Source organism: Ursus arctos, unplaced genomic scaffold (assembly GCF_023065955.2).
Source record: "Ursus arctos isolate Adak ecotype North America unplaced genomic scaffold, UrsArc2.0 scaffold_14, whole genome shotgun sequence".
NCBI classification, from domain to species: Eukaryota; Metazoa; Chordata; class Mammalia; order Carnivora; family Ursidae; genus Ursus; species Ursus arctos.
In genome coordinates, this window is record NW_026622808.1 from 48,170,259 (window position 1) to 48,188,406 (window position 18,148).

Sequence of the window (18,148 nt, forward strand, 5' to 3'; positions counted from 1 at the left end):
TTGTGAGTCAGGTGTTTATAAATGAGTTCTTTTTATTCATTTATTTACTTTTTTGGCCAAGAGCACTGAGGCTTAGTGATTGGCAGGATTCAGTCTCAAAATCCTTTGTTCTTCCCACTCTGTTTTGATTTCCTGGTGACTCCTGTTTGACATTTGAAATCTGTAGCACTTTCCCACGCATGAGATCATCTAAACTTCAACGATACTATAAATTATTTAAGAGCAAGGATCAGGTACGACTCGGGTGTCTGCTTTTTCCAATCTTCCTGTCTGACTATACCTACCCTACCCACTGTCCCTTGCTGGAGGAGGGACCACATGGTGATCTCTGCCCCAAGGCAGATATGGACTGTTCCCACAGCACAACTGCACCTGATCCAAGGGTGGTCCAAATACAGACGGTGGTCATTAGCTTGTCCAGTTAGGTTTGCTCTGCTACGAATCTGAATGGGGAGCATATATGAAATAGAACAGGGCAGCAAGAAGAGGACTTCCACAGCTCTAAGCAAGCCGGCGAGAGAAAGGCAGCACAAACATGCAGAGAGGAGCATTGTCAGGTGAGCAGGGTGCTGGGGTGATGCTCTGGAGTACGGCCTCCACGCCCCAGCTTCCTCTTCCTGGGGGCCAGCTGCGTCCTGGCTCCTGTCCATTCTGAGAACCGTTTGTGCAGTTTTAACTGCACTCCTTTCCATGGGTATGGATGAAATCAGCTCTTGACCATTTTAGGTTTTTGAGACTACTTGAACAAGAAACCTAACTTCCTTGCAACCAAGAAACCTAACTAAATCAGTTCCTTAATTAACACCTTCTTCAGGACACACTGTAGCACCAGGTAGTCTCAAAGGGAAACATGACTGATTGAGAAATCCATGAACCTGCAGAAATGCTGGGCCCTTGGCCTTGAGTCCTCCACCCAGAACTCTTGCCTTCTCTCTGCTCGGCTGAACCCAAACGTTCATGAGATACCTGTTTAAATGGCAGTTCTTTGGGGATGCCTTCCTTGTCACTACTCCCCCAACCCCCCAACTAGAGCAGGGGCTTGTAAAAGAGCTTCTAGAGTACCTTGTACTTCCAGAATCATAGCACTACTGGGATTGCTCACTGACGTTTCTCTCTTCCCCGCCAAACATAAGCTTCTGAGTGCTAACGTTTTGTCAGGCCGGCCTACCAGGATCTCGCCGCACTTAGCACAACCTATTACACAGCGCGCACTTGTTGATGGACTGAATGAAGGGGGACGGACGCATACCCAGCAAGCGTGCTTGAGGAGGTGTGGTGTGGGAGGGTGCGTTTATGATCGCTTTGCTGGCCCACCATCTCCAAATAACCCTTTTTAATAGCATGGAAACAGAAGCCCCAAACAACCTGAAAATAAGGACAGACTGTTCCTGAGATTTCTCGTGTTCTCCAGGGGCTTCTATAGTGGACTCCTCCTCTAAGAAGGACCGAACAGAAGCTGGCTGTCTGCCAGCTTGGTGCCCTGGAGGACTCCAAGCTGCTGCCACTCCTTTGGCTCAGCCGCTCTGCTTGCCTTCCGCCCACCCCTGCCCTGAGGCCTTGCTCAAGGTTAACAACAAGGGGGCGGGGCCAGAAGAGAGCGGGTGGAACAGCCCTTGGGAAAATGGGCCCTTCTCTCCTTCCAGCTGTTCCTGCAAGGCCATATCAAAATGCCTGATTGCTTCACAATTCCAGGATCCATTAAAGTGAATTTTAATTATGCTTGCAGTTACACTTTAATTATAGCCTTAATTATTAAGCACAGGCTAGGCATACTCAGAACCCCAGCACGAGAGAGGGAGGGAGAGGGAAAGGAAGGAAGAAGAGGAGAAAAAGAAGAGAGAAGGGAGGGGAGGAGGGGGGAACTAAAAGAGTTGATGGGGGTAAAGAAAGAGAGAGTCATGAGGAATAACCCAGAGGGACAGACACATGAAAAGAAGTATAGACAAGAGTCAAATACAGAGAGCAAGGGCAAAAAGTGAGCCCATCAAGTCCCCAGTGCATCAGCCCCTGTCCTGACCCTGCCAGCACTCTGTCCTGGCATCCAGGCTGGTTTCTCCCTGGACTGTTCTGCAGACAGGCCAAGAAGGAGCAAGGCCACGGTAGGCCCTGCTGCCCACACACCTCGTTCCTGTGACAGAGCAGCTCCAAGGGGAAGTAGGAACACACAGAGAAGAGGGTCAAAAAGAAAACCAGCAGCTTCAAAAGGAGGTCACTGGAAAAGAGAAACGGGGGAAGCCTTGGGAAAATTCTTGCTGGTATGTGGGTTCCTTTCATTAATGCTGTTCTTTGAATATTCGAGGTTGCTTTCTTGATTCAGCAGGTGGCTGACACCTGCTCCCCATCCCCTTCCTTGCCTTTATTTCTAAATAGAAACCACCATAGCTGCTTTAAACTCCGACACGGAATTAAGAGTTCCAAAGACAGTGTTTATGCCTGTGTACCCAATTACAAAGGAAATTGATCTCTCCCCCACATTTAAATAGTGCTGTTGACATGTTCGAATATTTATTAAATGCTGCATTGCTTTTTAATGAGGCTGCAGGACAACAGTTTTAATAACCACCTGTACAGATAACTGATTGACTCACGCTGGTTCAACTTCAAGCACGTCTTGACATCTGCTTGCTGAAAAGCTGCTAAGCTAAGTAGTTATCTACCCGATGCATGCCTTAAAACTGGCAATGCATAGAGAATCAAAGGGGAATGGTTGGATAATGAAATCTTGCTCTACCGGTAGAGGATATTATAAAAAGAATAATTATTAAATTTTTAAGTCTCCGCTGGTGCATGTTTTACCACTGACATCCTGCCACCAGGTGGAGTGAGAGAGCTGTACACAGAGATGCAGGGTTAATTTATCAAAATCTGTTCTCTGCTTTCAATACCTGCAGGAGAAGGTAACAGTAGTGGACAGAAATTACTGGGTTTTGTTCAAAAGGTACAGCCCCTTCCCCCGCACCTGGGCCACCCTTTTATCACAAGGCTGTGAAGAAAACTACTTTGTAGTCTGGACGTACATGGGAGCTGGGCTTTTTTCTTTTTTTTTTTCAAGGATATTTAAATAGGAAATCAGGTTTTGTTCTGTTTTGTTTTGAAGAATGCAATAGTTGGCATTTATTGAGTATACGCTAGGTGCAATTAATGTCTGTTGGGTACATGAGTTAAGGGGTTCTCAATTATCCTATCACTTCAACCTTCATAGCAACCTTAAAGATGACCTCATTTTTATCCCCATTTTACAGATGAGATAATTGAGGAACTAGGGAGCTTAGGAACTTGCTCAATGCCCCCAGCAAGTCAAAGCCTAAGCTGGGATTAAGAACCCAGGTTTATCTGACTGCAAAGCCACAGGACAACCACACAACTTGGCCTTTTAATGCCAGAAGGAATCCTAGCTAACCTTTAGGATAAGTCTCTTGCTTTCACTAGAGGAAACTGAGGCCCAGAAATGTTAGATGACTTGTTCAGGTCAAATAACCAGTGAACCATGACAGGTCTGACTCTCGGTCTGGTGTTCTAAGTCAGGGCTGATCTAAATCAGCTAAGAATAGTTTGTACATTTTTAAATAGTTGGGGAAAAAAATCAGAAGAATAATATTTTGCGATACATGAAAATTACATGAAATTCAAATTTCTGTGTCCTTAAATAAAGTTTCACTGGCATACAGCCAAAGTGATTCATTTACAGATTGTCGATGGCAGAGCTGTTGTGACAGTCAGTACGGGCCATAAATCCTCAAATACTTCGACCCCATCTCTAAGAAATGGAATCTTTCCCCCCTCCACCCGGGGGGGGGGGGAGGAGGTCAGTGGAAAAGAAACCAAATTCTACAAAGCAGCAGATTCCTCCGAAAATGGTCTCTGTCCTTTTGCCCTTGATCCTCTTTCATTATTCTCTTTCAAGTGACAAGCAGATAGAAGAGGTCCATTTTCTTGGTGACATGTAAATTTAGATAACTTATCACATCTCTTTTGTCTTGTTATTGTACTGTTAAAAATGGAATAATTCATTGAAAATCCAAGGTAAAGTCCCGCTGCCTCAGCAGTCTCCCTGTTTGAGACGACATGCACCCGGTATCTCACACCGTGCTCGGCACACTGCCGCCAGCCCCCAGAGACCCCATCTCAGTCGAGTTAGGAACGAGAGCTCAGGTAATGATGGCAGCTAACATTTACTGAGCCAGGGCCTGTCTAGGTGAATTAAGAATTCATCTGCTCCTTACAACAACCCCGTGAGACCGCCATAGGTTTATTCCCATTTCACAGATGAGAAAACAGACTTTACACCTGGTTCGGTCACCAAGAAGTTGAGTGACCTTGGGAAGGTGCTATAGTTGGATGAGTATCTTCCAGAAATGCCTTGTATCCCTCACATTCTAGAAAAATTAAGAATGACATAAGCTATCCTACCGGACTATATCCCGTGTACCCCTATATTCCTCGGTAATTTCTTCTGCCATGGTAAGAAGAAACCACTGCTGAAGGTGTGAGTGTGACAGGGATTCTCAGGATGCGGGCTGGAGCCACCACCTGTACTGGCAGGAAGCTGACGGCCAGGTTGTAAGGATGGTGTGCATGGACTTAGGCTCAGGCAGGCAAGGCTGAGGACCAAGTCTAACATATATCCACTGAGGGCTTATGCTTTTGCTTTCGACTATGTTAACCCCTAAAAAAAAGCAACATATATATTATGTTGGTATGGGAGTCTTACTATTAAACTAGAACACAACGAATCTTCTGGCAAGCAAGAATGCCCTACAATTCTATACCCACTAGGAATAGGACCATTCTTGTAAAGAAAGGATGTTCTATATGCCTAAACATCTGCAAGGACTTTCCTTTCATGCCTTCCTTCAGTCTACCTCATGGCTTGTAATTCATGTATATTCTAACAGATGGGTGATTTCAGGGATTTTCAGAGGTAATTTTGGCGGTGTGAGACTTTAGTCTGGAATCCTGACTCTAGAACTCCACGGCTTCCGATATGGGACATGAGCGCATCACTGCCCATCATTCTGTCCCTGCGTGGGGCAATGACTGAGCTCTCACTGCTAATCTGTTCCTTGAAAAGTTAGATGCTTAATAGCACCCAAACCTTTCTTGACTTTTACAAAACCGTTCAGACAGAGCTAAGGATGGAGGGGGCCTTAGACTCAGAGACCCTGGGGAGTTTCCAGAATTCTAGGTCTTGCTGCTGACCTCTTCTCTACCCACACCAGGCTGCAGCTTATGCCCCACTGTCTGTCTTTGGAACGAAGATTTATCGTGAGAGCCATGCCCATTCCTTTCTATATTGTCTCCACTGCTTCTGTGCTGCAAAGGTGAGTGATTGCAACAGGGAATACATGGCCCACAAAGCCTAAAATTTGGCTATTTACAGAAAAAGTCTGCAGACCTTTGCTCTATACAATCCACATTTTTGGCCCTGTGCCTGGGGTGGGGGGGTTAAGAACCCAGCCTCATCTAATGCCTTTTCAGCTGGCAGCCCCCACCTCCTGCTTCTGATGCAGCAGGCAGCTGGAGTTCCAGGATCACAGTGGCTGGCGCTTGGCTCTAGCCCTCCCACTCTCTGTTCCCACATCTGTGGAAGACAATGACCACAGAGCTCTTTGCCACTGAGCTGGGGTAAAGTCTCAACATCTTTCCTGGCAGTGCACTCAGGCAGCCACTGAGTGGGAAGGTGGCAGGACATGAAAGCTATTTGTCTTGCCTGTTCTCGAACATTCTCGCGGAGTCTTTCCTCCTAGATAGCTCTGCCTTCGGGCAGCCGCAAGGTGGTACTCTCTGGGAGAGTCTTATTAACAGGACCCACCTGCCTCCTCTAAAATAGGACAGACAGAATCTACCAGGGTGTCCCTTTCCTGATAGCAATGTGTTCTCTCTCCCTCTTTGTTGGCAAATCAAATAGAACTTTCCAGTGTTATACAAGGAAACTAAGGCATGCAGAAATGAACTGACTGACCACTCAGAAAATACCCACGAAGCAGACGGTGGTGTTGTGATGTGCAGGACTTAGGATGTGCCACTCCCCAGCCTGGCCATGCTCTAAAACCCCTCCTTGTTACAAGTGCCCCACGGAAACAACTTCAGGCCCCTGTTTTTGAAGGAAGGACCACTGGCTAGACTGAAGTGGCCACCTGACCGAAAGGCAGCCCATGCCCAGTGCAGACTAATCACGTGGATGTGCATTAGAGGGGTGCTTCCTTCCACGCAGAGCATAATATTCCCAGTCTCATCTCCAACTACCACTGGCTCTGTGCTGGCCGTGGAGTCACTTCTCTGACTTGAAATGTTTGAAAGGAGACAGATGGCATGTGTAGCCCAGCCACTTCCGCTGCCTTTCCTTTGGACTGTGCTCTCACAGGGAGCCCATACTACCCCTCTGGGTCCGTGGTGCCCGTGACTGGGTATGTCTGGGGTTCAGAGTAAGAAAGATCACTGTCTGTATACGATAAGGTATATCCCTCACCTTCTTCATCAGTAATGAAAGTGATATTTTAGTCTCTTAGACCTCTGTCATATTTCTCACCAGGCTCCCCAGATGGGGAAGGAGCCACTGGATCCCCTGAAAGACCCCAACAACATGGACTGGTTGGATGACTCCCTTCCTAAGGAATGCTGGGTAGCTTTTTCTTGTGTCAGGCAGCGGATGTCCAACATGGCAAACATTCCAGTTACTCATGTGAACCATCTAGAAGTAAAATGAAAATTCAAAGTGCCACATCTAGGGGATTTGTCTGGAAACTTAAATATTCAATCTAAAAAAGCTTTCACTACCCTAAAACTTTAGGTTAGGTCCTGTGAGACTTAGTGTAATGTTTAAGTGCAGCAAAGTTTAAACATTCAGAAGAGTTTATCGATCTAGACAATGAGAGGATTTCAGGCTCGATGACAGGGCAGGATTGTCTCCAACGTGTCCTCTGGTTTAACCCGGTGATGATGAATTCAACACTAGGAAGGGTACTCAGGGAGAAGATGTCAGTGACTGAAGGGAGGAGAGGTGACAGACATCCACAGGAAGTGAAATCAGTCCCAGAAAAAGTGCATCCACGGGGGACAGTGAAGGAGGAAGAAGATGAGGAAGGTGAGTGGGCGCTAGTGAGGCAGAAAGCAAGATAAGGAATGTAGTGTGCAGAAAATGGGGACAGAAAGGACAATGAGGATCAAACGGAAAGAGGAAAAGAGACACACACTGGCCAAGAGGATCTGGCCCCTCCTCCTGGAGCCACATTTCCACTGACTGCAGAAGTAACCAAGGAGTGGAGAGCAGGGAAAGGTGTGCTTGGAGAGGCTGGGGGTTGAGGTGGGGGAACAGGTCCACCTTGCCTTAAAAGGGAACAGGGATTGAGCAAGGAAGAGAAGATGAAAAACTCGGTACAGAGCAAACACTGGGAAATGTGCAAAGAGGCCAGGGGGTGTTAAGGGACACAGAGCCAGCCCCCTGGTGCTGCGGGGCACCCACACTCTCTCTGCCCAGGATCATGCCACTACTCAGCCAGCAGCCCCTTATTCTCTGTTGACTCTGAAGGGAAGCAGCAAACCTAGGGCTCAAGTATCCTGAACGAAAACCTTTCCAGCTAGTCAGCCACAGCAGTCTGCCAAGACTGCCTTTTTGACGGGAGTTAGAGGAGTAATTGCTGCCCTCCACTTGGTCTCACACTCTCATGTAACGGAAGACTCGCAGAATGGACGGCCACCAAGTGTGTGGAGACACAGCTGAAAACACTCGGAACACTTTAATCTTCTTCGAGATTTCTTTTCCAGTTGAGCAGACCAAAGCATCATGGAGCAACTTTACTGTCTCTGTGCTAAGAAAGACACTTGACGTGCATTGCTCTGGCTGGGGCTCCAATTCGTCAGTATTGCAGAGAGCGACAAAAAGGACCTGTCCACGCAGAAGAGGTGCCAGGGCCTCTTTCGAGAAAGTGAAAGAAACAGGATACAAAGTTTCTGACTTAGAGACATTTATGTCCTCAACAACTGTAAAGAGAGTTAAGGGCACATTTAGAGGGATTGACAAGGATAAGGAAGGGAACCATAAGGGACTCTTGTTTCGAAAGATATTTGTCAAAAGAGAAGCAAAATGTTTATGTTGCTGAAACAAACCTTTTGGTACTGTACGGAAAAATCAAACTGAAAAGATTTGGCTAAGAGAAAAAGGATCCAATCTACCAATTATCTAGGCTCATTATTATTTATAGTTTAACTTGGAATCATAATAAGCACCTGAGAGAAAAGCAAATTCCTTTTCAGACTTATTTGAGATAGAGAAGTTTGCTGCAGGGGCGCCTGGGTGGCTCAGTGGGTTGAGCGTCTGCCTTTGGCTCAGGTCATGATCCCAGGGTCCTTGGATCGAGCCCCACATCAGGCTCCCTGGTCAGTGGAGAGCCTTTTCCCTCTCACTCTGCCTGCTTACGCTCTCTCTGTCAAATAAATGAATAAAATCTCTTAAAAAAAAAAAGTTTGCTGCAGATTTAAATCGGACAAGAAGGAAAAAAGAATTAAAAAAAAAATTCTCTAAAGATATTGGCAGGCCTGATGTAGAACACTAAAACTGCCCATACAAAACCCAAAGCTTTGGTTAAAACGTCTTTGCACAGTGAATACACAAAGGTGTTAATAAATGTATGTTTTTAAACAATATCATGGGTAGGGCTAAATTAACCATCTACGTAACTTTTGTGCCAAGTATATATACATGTCAAAGAGAAAAAAAAATAAACATCTCAGATTATTTGTTTTTTATTCATGCCAGAAGCAACTGTGTACAAAAACTAAACTCCCCCCCAAAATGCAATTGCTTGATTTACCTAGGAGTCTTTTAAACAAAAATAATCCTGTCTCAGCTGGTGAGTTCTGTTGTGATAAGGCAAGTAAATACATGTAATTATAAAATTACCATCTTCAAAGAGGAGGGTAATCCTTTCCTTACCCACTGGTGAAACAGCTTGTACTTACTATACAGCTGAGAACAAAGATTTGTCCACAAAAATCCCACTAAATCAAGTCTGATTGATTAAAACTTTCCTCATCAAAACATTTCTAATACACTACGTGTGGCAACAGAGTGCTGAAAATATGGGTCACAGATTAATGAGAATTATGGCAAGGATCTTGGATCTTCCAAATGGCCGTCTAACAAGCAAGAGAGACTAACTTCTTTATTTATAGGAAGTAGATACAACTAACAAAACCAGTTATTGGCTTTTGAAATGCCTGTTACCTTGGCCATTAAAAATCTGACATTTGTTTAGACTATACAGCCATGTGTCAGAGTATCTGAAACTTAGCAAGTTAACAAATTTTAGCAATATTAATCATTATTGTAATTCAGACCCCATATAAAATTTTTCTGCCACACTTTGGTTTTTATGTGTCATGAAGCTTTATCACAGATGCTGGGATCATGGACACCTTTTCCCATCTCCCTTTCACTAGCTGGACGATGGTGCACATTCTGGGAATGTGAACCACTTTGAATATTAATATGAATAAATACAACTGAAAACTCATCAGTTAAAACAAAAAGTACAGTGTTCAATCAAGTTAAATAGCAACTACCACTAGAATTGCCCAAAATCTTCCTCCCTCTTCATATACCACTTTGTTTTCCTGTCAGCACAGACGATGAGGAGTTGTTTGTTCAGAAAAAAAGGATCCATATCGTGCTTTGAAGTTGGGTAAAATATGGCTGAATGCACAGAGATTTGTGGGAGGAGAATTTGTGTTCCAACCCAGAGAAAGCTAATGAAAAATTTATATTGAGTATAAGAGAAATTCCTCAAAAGGTCCTGGTAGTTAGCAACTGTTCCCCACAGGAAGCGCTGAGCGCCAGACTTCCTGTGACAGGAGATTTTGGTTTGGGTTGGTTTCTCCTTTTAACTAAGCTGTACTGCAGGAGAACAATTTCCAAGGCAGCAAGACCTGAGTGTGGCTTACTGGGGGACTTCAAAATGGGCTGATGTACCCATTTTTCTATCACATTTCTCTTTGGATCACTCCCTACATTCCTCCATCTCAACCTCCACATGTGTTCCGTCTGATGCTACAGGTTCATCTCAACTAAGGATGACTGTATCCCAACGTAATACTCTCCCATCCTCTCCAGCTAGTTCCCACTTCTGACTTTCCCAAGATCGTCAACCATGCCATCCTTCATTCTCCCGGTCATTAGATTTAAAACCCAATGTCCCTCTTTTTTCTATTTCCTTTCTTATCTCTGCTGTTGTCTACTCTACTTTTACCTCTTATGTGGCAATCCTGCCTGGGTTCTTAGATTCTATCTAATGTTGTAGACTCTGGCTACCGACATGATTTTCCCACTTTGTTTTATAGCCATAATATGTTGCTGCAAAGCCATTACTCTCTCCAGGACAGCCTTCTGATCTACCCAGGTCCTAGGTTTCAGGTTTTACCACTATTATGATCCCGGACCAACTGCCAAGTATGGAATAGATCAGATGCCTTGCTTCTGATCCTTTACCAAATTCCCTCCCCTTTCCTTTCCAATGATTCAAATCTTACTTATTTCCATGCTCATCTTGGAAACTCTCCTTTTATAATATTTCTCTGCTAACTCACATCTCTAAATGTGCTATAATTATAGTAGTCAATGTTGAGTAAGCTTAAAAAGAAGACTATGCCAAAGAAAGTGGGCTGAGCTACAGAGGCACTCAGCTTCAGGGACACATTTTACAGAAGTCTGCATTCCCTTAACATAAAGAGCACTGACTTGGTTTTTATTTAGTTCCTTTTACAGGGCCTTTATGGGTAATACCATCACTGATTTTCTTCATTTTGTTATCTCTGATTAGTGCCAACAGCAGAGTTAAAGCTGAATTCTTCACCTTTCTCTTGTACCAACACAATGTGGGGACAGGTCTGATTCGGTGTAGGGCTGTTGGTTTCCCAGAAATCACATATGGGTATTACTGACCTTGGTACAAACCAAGTTGAGTGTGAGAGACATTTTTCACAAAAGACTAATTTCTACAAGAGGAAGAAAAGAACACCAGCTAGGACTCCAGAAATGTCGAAAGCTTTCCTGCTTTTGCTCTCTTGATAAAAGGCTCTTGATGCTTATTACGGGATAGGGCCATTCCAGTGAAGGACAGGAGTGGTAATGAGGTCACCATGGATATTTTTAGTCTACATAAATTTGGGGGGACAGTATCCTTTTTGATTTCATCTCAAATCATCACATTCAATTCTCCATGGTACATTGCATGGTGGACATTGCAAGGTATCGATATTTGGGAAGACTCCACAAGCCATGCTAGTGGCTCTCTGGGATGCCCCGATGGCTACCGCTACTAAGACAGGAGCAGAGTCTATTAGGGCCAATACCCATCAACATTTTGGATCTGTTATCTTGTATTGTATCTTGTATTGTTCATTTTTCTTTTTGTTGTATTTCCCATTTTGTATTTTGTTGTATTTTCCCATTTATCTAGTAACTGGCATGGCTTTTTCTATTTCTATTTCCTACCTAATGTCTAAAGCTCAATGACCCACACATAGTATTTATTATGTTAATTAATAAATTTAAAAAACACAAGCATCTATTTTGGAAGTACATTAACTTAAAAGATGCAAATCTGATTGCCTAACAAACTGAGAAATTTCAAAGCTTCTTCCTAGTAGCTCAGATAGAACTCCGAGGCAGGCAACAGCGATTATTAGGGGAGAAAATGTCAGACGTGGTATTTTGCAGAGTTCAGCATGTGTATTATCCAGATACACACGATACAGATAAATGAGGGGGGTCATTTAATACTTCTGGAATACAAGTGCAGTGTGAAAATAAGAGAAGGGCTCCTTTTTTTTTTTTTTAAGTGAGGTAGAAAAGTACAGTGGGGTAACTTTCTTTTCTACTAATGTACACAGGGCTAATAATTATGGGCCTCTGCTGACCACTCAGGCACAAGAGATCACGATAAAAAAATGAGTCCACCAAAGTATACACTCATTTCTAGTCATTTCTAAGCAACAGACACGAATTCTAATCTGCTTATAGACACTTGCTCCCCTTGAAGAACACAAGCAGAGCTTTTAGAACTGGAGGGTTACTAGTCATTTGGGCCCTGAAAACACTGTGACATTCACATTTTAATCAGAATTATATGTACACTGAGGAACCCACTAACTTCTTGATCAATTTTTTCATTGCAGCCTTGCCAGTAATTTTCCTTTTATTGAAATTATTTTTATAGGGATCAATTACGTCACATTTACATTTTTAAGAAGATTTAATTCATTCGTACGTTTTAATGTCCATATTAAACCTTGCCAACGGGTGCTCCAGCTATTTCCATTTTTCTTTGTGATCATATTTCTTTCAAGTCCATATGGTGCAGACCTATATTTGTGAGGCAGGGAGTCTCAGGGAGAAAGGAGAGTTGCAGAGAGTGAGAGAAAAAAGAAACAGAAAGAAAGAGGCAAACACAAAACAAAACAAAACAAAAGAGACTGCAGCTATTTGGGAATCTTGACCTCAAAAGACAGGGATACACAGCAAGGTCAAAAATATCCCTGGTCTCTAGGGAATTATGGCACCGGCCCAGAAGCTGGGGAAACTGAGCTGTCCCAAGAACAGCACCGCAGAAATCTACTCCTGGGGCTGCTTGGTCAGTGTAATCTGAACTTGTTGAGCAGGTGGACAGGTGCTCACACTGGAGTGCCTGTTTTTGCTTCCCTACTACCGTGGTTTTCAAAGTGTGGTCCACAGAACCCTGGGGGAAGTCCCTGACATAAAAACTACTTTTATAATAATAATAATAATAACAACAACAATACTCTGCAGGCAGTTGCACCGATGCAGCAAAAGCAAGGGTGGGTAAAATAACTGGCATGTTACCGCGGACTCAAAGGCATGGCACCAAGCTGTACGAATGGCCACTGTATTTTCAGCACCACCCACCTGCAATAAGAAGTTGCCACTTGCAGATGGCAAGAATGTCCTTGATGAACAGTAAAGGAATATTAATTTTATTAAAACTCAACTCCTGAGCACAGGTCTTTTGAATACACTGAGTGACTGAGTGGCAAGTACATGTAAAACAAGTCTGCTGCCCCCTGAACTACAATGGTTGTTGTAAAAAAGTGCATTTGTGCAACTGAGTGGCAAGTGAAACCACCCACTTCTCTACAGAACATTGTGTTTTCTTGGAATAATGACGGACACACTGTGGTTATCCTGATTTAGGAATGTGGTACCCGTTTTCTCCAAAATGAGTGAAGCGAGGCTGTCACTTCGAGGAAAACAGCTGACCGCTGTGTGGCTGATGATAAAATTTATACTTTATTTAAAGTGAAAATTAGATTTCTGGAAAAGTTGCATCTACCACTTTGACAGCATCCCAATATTTAGACATTTTGCTGACGAGAATGGTGTGATATGAACAAATGTGAACGTTTTGATATTGTGTGTTGAAATGTGCCAACCTTTGCAAGATCTCCATAATCCAGTATTTCCCATTTGCATGGTACTGCAAACCACACATGTATAAAATCTATTTAATATGCAAGACAGATCAGTGGATTTTAATATAACAGAGTATGAAAAGTCCACTGAAATGGTTTCAGATTTCACATAACACTAATCTTTAAAAAGAAACTACTACTTATTAACTTTAGTGTAGTACCAATGAAGAAAATTCACAATTATATGAAATGGTTATTAAAAATCCCTCCCATTTTCAAATAGATATCTCCATGAAGCTGTATTTTCCTCACACACTTCAACCAAAACAACATATTGCAACAGATATAATGCAGAAGCAAATATTAAGCTACCTAGTAAATAAAGGGATTTGCAAAAATGTAAAACAGTGCTGCTAGTCTCCCCAAAATTTTTTAAAGTTATTTTTCATAAAATATACAATATATATATTTATAATAAAATATACAACATAAAAATTATTGTTGAAGAAGTATTTTAAAAGTTCCAAGTAGTTATTATAACTGTTACCAAATTAATTAATTCAATAACTTAATTATGTAATCAATTAATACTGACAGTTATAACCCCAAATAAACCTGAGCTCTTTGGGGTCCTCAATTTTAACAAGTAAAGGAGTCCTAAGACCAAAAGGTTTGACCGCCATTGCTCGCCCACGATGAATAAATCTTGGAGTAGGATTTCTCAAGAGTGTTTCAAAGCACTAACCTCACAAAGTGATTCAAAATAGAAAGGCTCCACCCTGGAATGAGTTTGGAAAATTTGGAGAGTCATAACCTATGCTATTTTTGGAGAGAGGCAGTCCTTACTAGCCTGTTAGAGACTCAGAGAGGTATTTCTGTAGAATATCTATTTCACCCTACTTAAGCCAGTGTTTCTTTATGTTGTCTTAGGAAGTCTGTACGTGCAAGACACGCTGGGTACCTGGTCTTGGTCACTGTGGAAATCTACCATGACTCACCTTCCAGCCGGACCACCAGGGGCACCTTGAGTTCCAGCTCCCGACAGGCTTTGGTGATCCCATTGGCAATGATGGCACAGTTGACAATTCCACCAAAAATATTCACAAGGATGGCTTCCACCTGAAATAAAAAATAGAAAGGTGCCCATCAAAACGCTGTTGGCTGACATTCTCAAAAATAAGCAAAAGAGACAATTAGAATAAGACGTTGTTGTTGTTGTTGTCATTTTTAACCACAGAATATAAAATATGGGACAAAAGGCCACAAAATGTTAAAAAAGTTAAAACTGAGTACTGAATTAGTAAACAGCAATATATATCATTACCGTATTAACTCATATTCTCCCATCACTCAATTCTCTGAACTCAACATGAAATCAATCACCACTCATTTATTACATTTCTTATATTGTTGTCTAGAACTGCTCCTTTATGAGTAGTGTCATTTAAAATTTTATGTGCTTATTTCCTTCCCTCCCCCAGGCTTTATACTTAAATTTTTATTTGTCATGGTGTCTTAAGGAATATTTCAAAAGTAGGAACTTAGTGATTATTTGTTTTGTTTTAGTAAAGATTCAAGCTTTTTCATGCTTCCTGAATACCTCTTTGATATGCTAGAGGTATATCCTCAAAGACCAGAAATAGTTTGATTATCTTAGATAACAACATTTTTGATTGAAAAAAAAATAAGCCCCAAAAGAATGAGATACAAGCTCATGCCACAAGTAAGGATCTGAGTAAGCCAGTGACTGGAATTTTTCAGAAATGTAAATTTAAACCCATCATGTTAACCTGTTTATACGTTTTTCATATTCAAAGGCATGTGGGCCAAAAAAAAAAAAAAAAAAAGACTTGTCCTGACTTGATAAATAGGTATAAGAAAATCCTGTATAATTAACATGAAGAACAAGATAATGAAGAGAATTCATTACCTAGATTAATTGATAACACCCACGGAAAATGGCTATCTGTCAAGCTGGAGGCATCAAAATTCCAACGATGGCATCACAATTAAATTAGGGTACACTAAAGCATATATGTGTGTGTCGTGTGCCATTTTAAAATCCTGTTATTTCAGTATGCTAAATTAACTACACAAAACAAATGTGAAGGGACACCTGAGGGGCTCAGCCGGTTAAGCATCTGACTCTTAGTTGTTTTAGCTCAGGTCATGATCTCAGGGTTGTGAGATCGAGCCTGGCGTGGGGCTCCACGCTCCATGGGGAGTCTGTTTACAAAGTCTCTCTCTCTGCTGCCCCCCCCAAATAAATCTTTAAAATAAAATACCACAAAAGAATGCCTTACATTTGTTCTGCACTTAACTGTTTCAGAAAGAACCCATTACACGGACCCTTATTTTAAATTTGGCTTCTTGCCTGAACCCTATTCAGTAAGTCCAGGGAAGATGAGCCCTCTGTGGCTGCTAAAAGCTACGCAGAGAGTTTGCACGACGTGCTCCGAGGGTATACAGCTAACACGTTGCCGTGGTGAGGCTCAAAGTCCACTCTTATTCTTCATTCTTGCCAGATACTAGCACTGGAATCCTGGGCAAGTTACGCACCCTGTCCTGAACATGGCTTCCTTATCTAAAAGGCGGGAGTAACAGTACATAGGCTGTAAGGCTGTTGAAAGGCCTAAATGAGATAATACACATGAAATGCTTAGTACATGCCTGTAAAGAACTGAATGGATATTTATACATGTGTTTATTTCAACGAGCAACAACGAGAGTGGGCAAGCTACCGAAACAACATGTAAGAAATAAGAAAACCTCTTTCAGTACACTACAGCTATTCTGAATTAGAACAGAACAGAGGCACACACTTAGTGAAGCACAATAAAAAGGTAACGTCTTAAGAATAAAATAAATGAGCAATATTTTTCAAGCCAATTAGAGATTGGGGCCACTCCCCAAACAGAAAGCTTCCATTACCATTCACAGCAGGCTGACTGGTAAGCAGAAGCTTGCTTTCTAATGACAGCTATTAAGTGCTGTTAGCACTGAGGCTTGGTACCGTAGTAGTTTCCAAATAGCTGTGGGATGGAGAGGAACTTGCCAAAACAATGGAATAAAAAACACTCAAGAGCAATAATGACTCCATGGGGTCCAAGAGAGAAACTCAGGGACTGCTGAGGCTCACTCAGGTTTGTGCAGAAGCACCAGGCTTTTCTATTTCTAGTAAGGTGCACATGGCCCCCTGTACACCTCTGCCACGTTTCAACCTGTACATTCTTAGATGTTAACAATTTTTGGTGAGCTTTTCCTGCCTCATCAAGTTAGGGTGAATGGCTCGGTTTCATTCATCTTTACAGGGTGGTTAGAGCTCACACGACAAACTTTTGTGAATTCACCTAAATAGGCAGGAGTAGGGGAGCAAGAAGAAGGGAAGAGGCCCATGACCAACATGACTCAATGCTCTTCCCTGCAGTTAGTGTCAAATGTGAGCTCTGGATTTGGTGGTGCTCAGCTCCTACGAGGCTCTCGCGTGTCGGTATCTCACAGCAGTGAATGAGCATCTGGCATTAAAAATAGATACTCTTCATTTAACAACTTGTACCTATCCATAAGCCAGCCATGTGCACTGGCACTGAACCCAAGGAAAAGCCCTTTCTTCCAACAGTGGAGGAATGATTAGTTGCCTTTGTTAGACTCACTGAGAAATGGATTGTTGTTCTCCCGTGGAGTTTATTCACCTCTCACCCTGCATCCCCACCCTGCATTCCCTTGTGGGGGTCGCCTTTGTGCATCCATCCCCCCCCACAACAGGACCGTGTAGTTTGTCCAGCGGCAGCTAGCACAATCCACGACATGGCATAGTCATCTAATAAACAGTGGTTTCAAGAGTGAATGAATTAAATTAATTTCAGTAGATGCTTAATGACCATCCTCCTTGTACCTGGTACAGAGTGAAAGGCTTAGGATATGGAGATGAATAAGATATCATCACCATCCTCAAAGAAGTCAAAGACTAGTTTGAGAGCCAGAACAGTAAACTGGCGATTACAATCTAAGGTCTACAGATGCCTTACAGAACTAAGACCAGGGCAGGGCCAGTGATGCAGACTGTTACCATGTGAGAGGTGATGTTCTGGTCAACAAAGAAAGGGAAAGAGTAGGAAGTCAGGTAGCAGAGAGCAGCCAGGATGAAGGCAGAGCATATATCCAACTTAGTTCTTTCAGGACCTATGGACTAAATGGGGAAGTAGCCCAAGATGTTATGGGTCACACAGCTGCAGATGCCAAAGGCCAGGGATGAGAACTTGGCTCTTTTTGCTTAGTCCTTCTCTTTCCAGAGCTGGGTGAAGGCAGGTGTTGAAAGCAGCCTCCCTTGGAGAGGGCAAGAGAGGGGCGGTTCTAGGAGAGGCAGGGAGGGACAGAGAGAAAGAAGAATGAGCACATGAGCAAACATGAGCTGAGAAATACAGTCCACGTGAGTGCATAAGAGAGGGAGGGAGAAAGGGAGAGAGGGAGGGGAAGAGAGAGAGAAAAAGAGAGAGAGAGAGGCTGAGAATGCAAAAGGGAGAGAGAGGGAAAGCAGTGTGGAAGAAAGGAGGAGAAAGAGGGTTTAACCAATACTAACAACGCAGTTAGGACTTCTATGAGAGCATGACACAGCAGTACTCACAGGCTGCTCAGCTCAGGGAAAGGGGATTGTTTAGAACACCTGCTGGGCCACAGAGCACAGAGAGGAAAATCACCACCCGGGCTAGAGGGAAGACCCCACTCC

The 18,148-nt window shown here is 43.0% G+C and overlaps 1 protein-coding gene across 1 annotated transcript in view; it reads right to left on the minus strand.

Annotated features, from left to right (window-relative positions):
* The window catches only part of SUCLG2 (succinate-CoA ligase GDP-forming subunit beta), a 256,096-nt gene that overhangs the window by 5,459 nt on the left and 232,489 nt on the right, over positions 1 to 18,148 (minus strand). The window contains exon 10 of the mRNA XM_026501201.4: positions 14,421 to 14,541. Coding sequence (XP_026356986.2) covers positions 14,421 to 14,541 — 121 coding nt within the window. The remainder of the gene's footprint in view (positions 1 to 14,420; positions 14,542 to 18,148) is intronic.